Source organism: Pygocentrus nattereri, chromosome 1 (genome assembly GCF_015220715.1).
Source record: "Pygocentrus nattereri isolate fPygNat1 chromosome 1, fPygNat1.pri, whole genome shotgun sequence".
NCBI lineage: Eukaryota > Metazoa > Chordata > Actinopteri > Characiformes > Serrasalmidae > Pygocentrus > Pygocentrus nattereri.
This window is the reverse complement of record NC_051211.1, coordinates 38,777,186-38,787,743: the sequence shown is the minus strand read 5'-3', so window position 1 is coordinate 38,787,743 and position 10,558 is coordinate 38,777,186. Positions and strand designations below refer to the sequence as shown.

At 36.6% G+C, this 10,558-nt stretch overlaps 1 protein-coding gene across 2 annotated transcripts in view; it reads right to left on the bottom strand.

The window, feature by feature from the left end:
• The window catches only part of LOC108425349 (rho GTPase-activating protein 8), a 38,524-nt gene that overhangs the window by 14,082 nt on the left and 13,884 nt on the right, over positions 1-10,558 (bottom strand). For both annotated transcript variants that reach the window (XM_017693934.2, XM_017693935.2), the window contains exons 10-13: positions 9,229-9,306; positions 4,252-4,380; positions 3,335-3,438; positions 304-489 (exon numbers count right to left, since the gene is read on the bottom strand). In XM_017693934.2, coding sequence (XP_017549423.1) covers positions 304-489; positions 3,335-3,438; positions 4,252-4,380; positions 9,229-9,306 — 497 coding nt within the window. The remainder of the gene's footprint in view (positions 1-303; positions 490-3,334; positions 3,439-4,251; positions 4,381-9,228; positions 9,307-10,558) is intronic.

The window sequence follows — 10,558 nt, the reverse complement described above, 5'->3', positions numbered from 1 at the left end:
TGTTGAGTAACTACAGCTAAAATATCAAAGCAAATAAAGATATTACACAGAAAAGCTGAGTTTATGCTGTATAAATATTGGGTAGTATGTTATAAAAATAACAGTGTTTGATTCTTTGATTCATTAGTGTTTTAGGCTTGCATCATGAGCATGATTCACCTTTGAATAAACAGATCATAGAGAATCAAAACTTCATGTTGGTGGCACAACCAATAATATAAAGGTCAAGCATAATGTCTCACAGTGTGAGCTGTACCGGTAGTGCATTAGAAGCCTAGCATCCAGTCAGGGTCAGGGCAGTACCTGTTGTGGCAGGCACCGCGAGCTGAAGATGGTGTGATAGTGCTCGATGAGAAGCTCAGTGAAGATGTTGAGGGGAGCGAGAGCACCCAGGGATATGGTGCCCTTAGGAGGCCAGACCAAGTTCACACCAAACACACATGCCAGGTTAGAGGAACTCATCTTATTACTGATGCTCTCCTGTGAGACCTGCACACACAGAGGAAAATACACATCCAGCTATGGGTGCTGACATAAGCAACCTGGAGTGAATGTCATGACATCGAGATGTAAAGTCATTCAGAGCAGTTTAATGTGAATCGGTGCACCGAGATTTCTGAGAGGTGACGGGAACTAACCAGGGGTCGTTATGTCTACAGCAAAATTTATTACAGTCCAAAACAGGCCAGTGAACCTACACATCTTCTGAGTAAACCTGGTAAAATGAAGTTATATCAGAGAAACCTTTGGGACTGTTTGGCCTGACAATGACCTGCACAGGCCTCCACACCATGAAAGCATTTTACAAATACATTTAAGTCAAAATCGCATATTTATTGTAAAATCAGTGTTTTAAACTTAAGGCAATGTATTTGCAACTATTTCATGTAACTGCTTTCTGAGAGATAGTTTTTAGAGATATTCAACACTGAAGATGTCTGGTTCCCATTACCACCAGTGTGCCGTTCCTCTATAATGGATTTTATATGGTTATATGGTTCATCTATAATACATTTCATATTAAAATACATCTTTTGTATGATTTATATTAAAATACATCTTTTGATACAGAAATCTTGAAAAATCAGTGGAATTCCAGCTATAAACAGGATGCAATATGCAAATCAGCTTTTTAAAAAAATCATAAAGCCTTTCCTTGTGGACTGGAAGCATTCTGAAAAATGATGTTACTGTGGGTGTTTTGATGAATCAAGGTATTCACGTGACCTAACAGTGGTAAACAGGGACTCCACAATATGACAATATCACAGTACAATAATAGGTATGATCCTATTGTGATCTTTTGTGGTGTTTATTATTAATATTATGATGTTTTCAAGTATTATTAGATATCACAGTATTCTTTACAATATGACATGGAATATATTGTAATTTATTAATTATTTATATTGTGATTTATTAGTTTTTTTTAATCTAATGAAATTTACACTTGATCTTACTTCAATCCTTTCTATAGAAGCAAATCCTTCAACAAATTTCTTCTTTTGTTCAAATGTGGCACAATAAAACACCAAAACATTCACAATAGAAATCACAAATCTTCAAACATGGAAAAAGTGGTAATACTTTCACTCTTAAAAGGGTTCTCTTCAAGGTTCTTCAGTAAAGAAAATAGTTCTATATAGAACAATGAACACTCAAAGAATCCTTTACATAATTAAAGGGTTCTTTGCATAGTGAAATGGTTCCTTAGACTGATAAATTGTCTTGTGTATGGTTCTAAACATAACCTTTCTGAAAAGGGTTCTACATAGCAATGTCAATCTGGCAACAACAGAATAAACATTTTCTGTGCTATACAGAACCCTCTTCAAAAATGTTCTGCATAGAACAGTATACAAGAAATGATCCATCAATCTGAAGAACCATTTCATCATGCAAAGAACCCTTTAAGCATGCCATGGGGTCTCTGAGTGTTCAGGGTTCTATACAGAACCATTTTCGTTAAAGAATCCTTGAAGAATCATCTTTTAAGGGTGTAAGTCTAAATAAAATCATTAAAAAGGAAAACACACATACATATGCATTTAGCATACAGCATATCTGGACTTTTCTGGCACCAATTTAATTTCAATGAAATATCATTTTGGAACTAGAAAGGCATTAATTTAATTAATCAACACTATTTTGTTAATTATTACAAGCTGATAGAATTGTAGGGCTTTTGGTTGGTTTGTATGGTAAATGGCTATAAGTGCAGGGGTTCATTGTGAGTAATTATACGCTATTCTCTTTGATTAAGTTCCTTGTCATGGTGTCTAATGACGCCCATGGGAATATCTGGGAGAGGATTACTCTGCTTTGCCGTACTGATTTTCCACAGGGGGTTCAAACAGCTTCGTATTAACATCAAGACACTGAGCGTGTGAGTGAAGTCATGTCAACCTCAGTGACTCGTGAACAGGGCCGACTGATGAAAGGAGGATTAGCACTCATGCATGAGAAATCAGTGTGCAAGAAATGAACTGAAACTTTTACCAATCTCAGGGAACTGCTCCCTGTCATTGTCATGATTGTACCTGTCATAACTAATAAGGGGCCAAGAACATCACATTTAAAAAGCATCTTTAACAAAAACACAATGCTTCTTAGCGTAAATAATTCAATACCATGACTTACACTACATCATATACTGTAGTTAAAGGTTTGGAGTGACAAAAGTCCTGCATATATTTACACAGAGACCATTTTAAAACATCATTATTTGTTTATTTAATTTTCTCTGTAATACCTTCGACAACTAGACATCCTTTCAGACTCAGCGTGCTGAGTTGTCTTCTCACAGTAGAAGGATGGACCTGTGGATGTTTTCAGATGTGAAGCCAGCATAGAGCTTGACTTTCTTGAAGTACTGTTTATGTGATGGGGACAGTTTTGGTGGTCTACCAAATTTGGAAATACCTTTCTTATTTTCCTTTGACTTTTTACATCCTTAATCAAGAGAATTATCTTATATCTAACTTCACTTGTACTTTATGGCAACTTTGGAGATTAAACAAATGAGGGACGTAAAATGATTTTTACAGTGTCGAACATCTGAAGTTGGTCAGGCTGTTAATAAACAACAAACTATTTGTAATTTGATAACATCTCATTTGCATAATGTAGCTTTCTTCTATCCCAGTACTGCAAAGACCAAAATCAAAAAAACATTTAACAAATGATATAGTGCAGCCCTACTAGAATACATGTATAGATCATTATTATATTATGGATAAACCACTTATTGAGTATACACAGATGAGCAGGAGAAACACTGTTCAGGAGTCTCTAGATGCAGCCAAAACTGTCATGCAAAACCCAATTCCCTTACCATATGCAAGAAGCAGATGAGGTACTTGACGACAATGAAGTTGTGCTCTGGAAGGGACTCCACAATCCTCTTGCACCTCGAAGCCCTCAGGCTGCTCTCCACCTCTGTGAAAAAGACAGCGATTACTGAGGCCAAAATTTCCTTGAACTAAATAATTCTCCTCAATAAATAATTTACCACACTGTTCAGAAAATATCAAAGGTTAGTGTTATTATTATTAAAGTGTTAAATGAGCCTACAGTGCTGTTGGTTCCTCCAGAGGTGACAAACAGACTTATCTGCAACTAATCTTCAGCTAGTTGTCTATGTCACATCCCCTAGATCTGCTATTCAGTGGGATAATGAAATATTGATAGGGGATAAACAGACTGGCTTTGGGAGAACAACAGATGGGTTACTGACAGAATGATGACTGTGAGTGTTCATTTAGGAAGTGGTTCACTGTTCTCTGAGCAGAGACATAGCAGGTTACAAGCTAGATCACCAACAAAGCATATATCTCTGCTAGATCAAGGCAGTACTGATCCAGCATCACAATGTATCAAAAGATAAATAGGTTTGAATTTTATGAATTTTAGGTTATACAAATCTGACATCTCTTCTCTTAAATGGCCCATATTATGAAAAAACTAGTTTTTCTTGCTTTCTGAAATAAAAGAGTATGAAAACAATATAAACATTGTTAAAATTTCAAAATGCATCATTTACTACGCACTCTATCCAGTCCATCTATTGATCTCTATTTAAAAATAAATGTTAAAAAAGTACACCAAACAGAACCTTACTTCTTGGAGAACAGGGACAGTTATTTACTAGAGTAGAACATTATTAAAAATATGTTTATTCCCTTTTGATACCGCTACAAACAATAGGGTAAAATATAGTGTCAGTTTCATAGTGTAAGGACGTAAACTCACTGGTGAAATCCTGTATCTGGTCATATAAAGTGAAGGTGAGCAGTGGCTCTGGCAGCTCCCGGAGGAATGTCTTCAAGATCACAGCAGGAACATGCACATCAGAGTACTGCTCAAAGCTAACTGGCTTCCCTGAGAGAGAGAGAGAGAGAGAGAGAGAGAGAGAGAGAGAGAGAGAGAGAGAGAAAGAGAAAGAGAGAGAGAGAGAGAGAGAGAGAGAGAGAGAGAGAGAGAAAGAGAGAGAGAGAGAGAGAGAAAAAGAGAGAGAGAGAGAGAAAAAGAGAGAGAGAGAGAGAAAAAGAGAGAGAGAGAGAGAGAGAGAGAGAGAGAGAGAGAGAGAGAGAGAGAGAGAGAGAGAGAGAGAGAGAGAGAGAGATTTTTATTAACATCTTACTATCCCTAAACACCACAGGGCATTACCAAAGAGCTGAACTCTGTATTGGCCGATATTTCTGTGCCTTAGTGCAGAATTGCTGTAAAACAGTACTGGCATGGGACATTGCCATGGTGACTGCAGCTGCTGATAATTGTTGTTGATCAAAGGATATTTTTGATGTATTTATTTATTTTCTTATTCAAGGCAAAAGAAAGCAAGAACCCACTGTGTATTACAAGAACATTTTCATTGACACAGGACTTCTTTTCTTTTGAGCACCCTGCTTGTCCTCCCTGTAACTACAGCTAATGTACCATAGAGGAGATGATCAGAGAAGGGTTTAAAAAAAAAAAATAATAAAAAAACAACTTTGAGGAGGTTTTCAAAAATTGCAATTCAGCACTGTCTGACTGATATCAGGTCTGTTTAAAAAGGCTAGACTCAGTGCTTATACTGAAAATAAGTTGACAGATTCTATACAAAGAACACACTTCTGTATATTTTAATGGACAGTTACTGTTTATTTGCTAAATTTAAAATATATAATACTAGAAAAACATTTTTCTTTAAATACAGCGCAATAAATAGAAATATAAATCTTTTTAAGGCCTGGTGAAGAAGTTATTAATTAATTTTCTTCACTTCATTTGCTTACCATATGCAAAATACATCATTAAAGCATGTAAACAGTGACTAAACAAAAGCCTCAAGGCTACTGTGCATCAACAATGAATGATGGTTTCTGTCAGTAAACAAAAGAGATGTTTTAACAATGGTAGTGTTCAAACAGACAAATGCACTCACTGTGAAAGTGAAAGCTTGAGTGAGTGAAATGGAAAACATGAGAAAAATAACACTGCTAACTGCAGCAGCTCTCCTCTGGGATTTAAATCTTGGATGCACCATTTAACAACAAAATTAAACAGCACAAGCAGCTGCATTCTACAGACATAAGGTTCAGAATGCACCTCTTAAATCAATGATTTCAGGCGTTTCATTCAGTCACAATGCCACAGGTGTATAATATCAAGCACCTAGCCCTCAGGCTGTCTTTACAAACATATGTGAAGGAACAGAGAAGGAACAGAGGAGTCAGCAAGTACTGAGGCACATAGTGCATAAAAGTCACCAACACACTGCTGACTCAATAGCTGTAAAGGTCCAAACCTCCTCTGGCATCAACATCAGCACAAAGACTGTGAACCAGGAGCTTCATGGCATGGATTTCCACGGCCGAGAAGGCTGCATGCAAGCCTTACATCACAGAGCACAATGCCAAGCTGCAGATGGAGTGGTGTAAAGCACACTGCCACTGGAGCTATGGAAACATTCTGTGGAGTGACTAATCATGCTCTTTTTGGCAACCTGATGGACGAGTCTGGGTTTGGTGAATGCTAGAAGAACGTTACCTGCCTCACCACATTGTGCCAACTGTAAAGTTTGGTGGAGGAGGGATAATGCTATGGGGTTGTTTTTCAGGGGTTGGCCTAGACTCCTTAGTTCCAGTGAAGGGAAAACTTAATGCTTCAGCTTACCAAGACATTTGGACATTTGTATGTTTCTAAATTTATGGGAATTTGAAGGCCCTGTTTTCTGCTCCAGACTGTGCCCCAGAGCACAAAGCAAGGTCAATAAAGGCATGGCTGGGTGAGTCTGTTGTGGAACAACTTGACTGGCCCACACAGAGCCCTGACCTCAACCCCATCAAGCACTTTTGGGATGAACTAGAATTGAGACTGCAAGACAGACCCTCTTGTCCAACATCAGTGTCTGATCTCACAAATGGTCTTCTGGATGAATAGGTGAAAATTCCTTGGTGTTGGTGAGAACTCCAAAATCTTGTAGAAAGCTTCCCAGAAGAGTGGAAGCTGTTGTAGCTGCAAATGGGGGACGAACTCAATATTAATGCCTATGGAATTAGAATGTCATAAAAGCTCCTGTAGGTGTGATGTGTAAGTTTTGGGACACCTTTGTCAATATAGTACATTAGGTGAGCATTATGCATTCAACAGGGAATCTAACAGACAGACATTCACAACAGTCTCTGTGCAGTGGTCAAGAACATTACGGCTTGTATTCACAGAAGCAGAGAAGTCAGAAAGTGCGTTTTGTTATACTATTCAAAGTCTATTATGTAATTACATATTTAATTACACAGTGTATTATAAAATGAATTACATTAGTCTACACCTCCAACTACTCAGCTATTGACTTATTTATTTCATTTGCTCTCATTCAAGAAATGACAAATATGTGGCAAAAAGTAAGTTGATATCAGAATCAACCTGGTATTGGCAGATCAGGCATCGGTAAATTGTTCTTACAGTAATGAGCTTGTGTTCATTGAAGGGATTATGAATTTAGAACTGTACGAAGGCATTTTAGATGCAGACCTACACAAAACAAAGAAATTGCTCCTAATTTCAAATAGCTACCTTTTGAAAGAATACTTTCTGGCAGTGGTGGACAAAGTACACAAATCATATACTTGAGTTAAAGTAGATACCCAGGGTAAAATATTACAACAGTAAAAGCAAAACTTCCTCCCTTTAGACCTCCATTTCAGTAAAAGTACAAAAGTATTTGCCTTCAAACGTACTTAAGTATCGAAAGTAAAAGTACTAACATTAATTATGACTAATGTTCTGTTATTATTTTTGTAACAAGACTCTTGCTTCATTAACTAATTTTAGGTAAAAAAAATACCATAGTGTAACTCTTGGTTATTATTGCTTGGTAATCAATCTTTTAATAGAATGTCATTAATTAGTCTGACGCTCATGTCTATTAAAATTATCATAAGCACAAAACACTTTCCATTAGGTAGAATTGAGTGGCTCTGAAATAACCTTTTGCAAACAAGCAAAGTCTCAGTTTAAGAATTATTTGCAACTAAGTTTAATAAAAACATGCTTTAAAACAGGTTCACAAATGACTTTTCCTTTACTATATTGCATCTGTAGGTCTATAGGTGCATGTGTGTACATATTTCTATATTGTGGTCTATCTACACAAAGTTAGGTTAGTATAATATAATGCTGTGAAGTAAAAAGTAAGTTTTGACTTTGAAATGTAGTGGAGTGAAAGTAAAAAGTCGCCCACAATGGAAATACTTCAGAAAATACAGACACACTAAAAAACTACTTAAGTACAGTAACAAACTACAATTATTTCGTTACTACCCACCACTGCTTTCTGGTCTGGTTAAAATAAATTTCAAGATGTGACATTTCGTTTCCCAACACAAAGAGCAAACTAATGGCGTACAGGTTATCATTAAAGCCCCTGTCAAGTTTCAATAACAAAAATAGGCACCTTCAAAATGCATTTAAACCATGAAATACATACAAATTTATACCATTTTATTGTAAATAAACGTTCCAAAAATTCCAAGCTGCTGCCTTCTCATAACTGTGTGTGGCATGGCAGATCACTTATTTAACTCTAAATCAATTACTTAACTCATCACGTTTTCCTTGTTTCACTGTTCTAACCATTTTTTTGCCATAAATTTACATAGAACTGAAAGAAAAATTAATCTGAAGAATCATTTTCTTTCAGGAGAGAAACTAACAAAAGCAAAACTATAGGAAAATGCTACAGTTCGTCTCGAAACAACATTTAATGCAGCCCCGAGATGCTACAATGGCAGAGGAGTTAGAACATCATCTAGCCACTGTTGCTTTCATTGGATGTCAGTGATTAAAACTGAAAACTGCATTCGCCCTATTGTCATGTTTACTGATCTTCAAGTAAGTTTCAAGTTCCGTTCATGCTAACCCAGAGTTTACATCCTAAAAAAATAATACTGAATTGCTGAAAGAAATAAATGCTGCTGAAGCTTATTTTGGCCACTCATATAGCTGTAACAAAACAAATGATGCTTTTTTAAATAGAAAAACACTCTCTTTGGGTGAATAATTGAGTGAGATGAAATATGATTAAATAGTGATCACCTACACAAAAGAATATGATGAATTACAATTATTTTAGTCATTAAACATTCCTTAATATGTTTTGGAATGTACATAAACATCAGATATTCGCATCAGATTACAGTGGGTGCTTTTTCTTTCTGCAAAACATGACTGTAGACATAACTTCTTTTCATCTAACTGAAATTATTATCTAAAAGTAAAGAATCTACATTTCCCATACAGTTTCTCTGCTTCTTTCAATGAGCTACGTGTGAGAAATAATTACTACTGAATTGCACCATGTTTCTGTTACAGGTGGGGAAGACTGAGACTACTAAGGCTTAAGCACAATTCAAGTAATGTGTCTCCAGAACAGTGTGAAACATATTCGTGACCTCAAAGACACAAATTGTGTCAACAGAACTCTTTGAATGGATCGTTTGATCTCCAGAAGTAACTGGAGGAGTTAATGAAGTGGAAAGTTGAAATGGACACTATCTTAATGGGGAGCCATACAGGCGACACGCTGCCTGTGAAGCCATCAGAGTCATCGGAGGAGACTCAGAGTTTTATTGATCTACTTTTCCTGGTAGCGGGAGATATAAAGACTGCCACTGGGGCTGCTGTTCTCCAGGGACGGAGGCATGGAGACGGGGGTGGGAGAGAAAGAGAGAGAGAAAAGCTCACCCTGGTTATAGAGTTTCTGGATGTCCTTGATGAGCTGCACTCGCGCTGACCTTCTGAAGATTCCCTCTGTTTTCAACCCTGGGGGAGGAAGAGAGAAAAGGACAGACAGAGGAAGCCTCACATTGTCAAAAGTGTCCTTATCAGATCTCATTTTGACTAGTAGGGTGTTACAATATGCATATCAATACAATATACATCACGATATTCAATACATTTCAATAGAACGTCACAGAACAAGTGTTTCCCTTAAATTCTTTTTTCAGATTTTTCATGACTGCTTAAGAGAATGATCAAAAGTGTGTGAAACTGCATCAAGACAAAGGGGACTTCAGACAAGACCTTTAAACAAAAGATTTGTCTGATTTGTTTAACACTTGATGTCTTACAATGTCTTATTATTATTTTAAAATATGAAAAATAGCAAAACTAATGGAAACCTTCATCTGAGTAGGTGTGAGCAAATCCTTGACTGGTAGGGTAAATTACACATGGTTTCTACTGATTTATTACAAAAGACGACACAACCACACAAGCAAGAACAAATATCCCTTTTAACACAACCACATTCAAACCAAGTGCAGTTTCTGCCACGTGAAAAAAAAACCCAGATATGATTTTCATTGTAGTGAAACCATAACATCAAGTCCCACAAATTTTCTAAACAAAGAAAAAAGAAATAACTCTGAACAGCAGTGCAGATTAATTATTATTTTTTAAAGCTAAAAGGGCGCATAGGCTGGACGTGAACAGACTAGGATACCACACAGCCAACAGAATGCCTACAACGTCTACAAATAGTCACTACCTTGTACTAAGGTACTCAGTCACTGCTCTTCTGTCCTTCAGCTGTGATTCACTATATATTATATTTAACCTCCACATTTCAAAAGTCAATGTGTTGCTTTTCATATAAACTTTTGTGCAGTAGCACAAGCAAGATGAGCTCTTCTGCACATTAGTTGGGACTGCAACCATGACAATAGAGCTCTGACTGGTCAGCCTGAATTTAAACTTATTCGTTCATGACAGAAAATCAAACTAGCTTTAATTAAAAAAATTTGACACACCGTTGCAGGCCATCGGTTTTTGATACAATGTGAAAGACAGCATAAATATGCATGTGTTCCTTTTTAAAACTTGATGCAATTTTTTTTGGTTCATAAAAGTTGTGAGAACAGGCTTTTTCACCCTCTATAAAAATAATTGCAGTAATCATCCTTTCAGCAGGGATTGTAGCAACTAGACTTTGACAAAATAAAAATAATAACGAAATGATTACTGCCTTTCCTTTACCTCTACATCAAAAATCTATTGTATTGTGGGGCAAAAT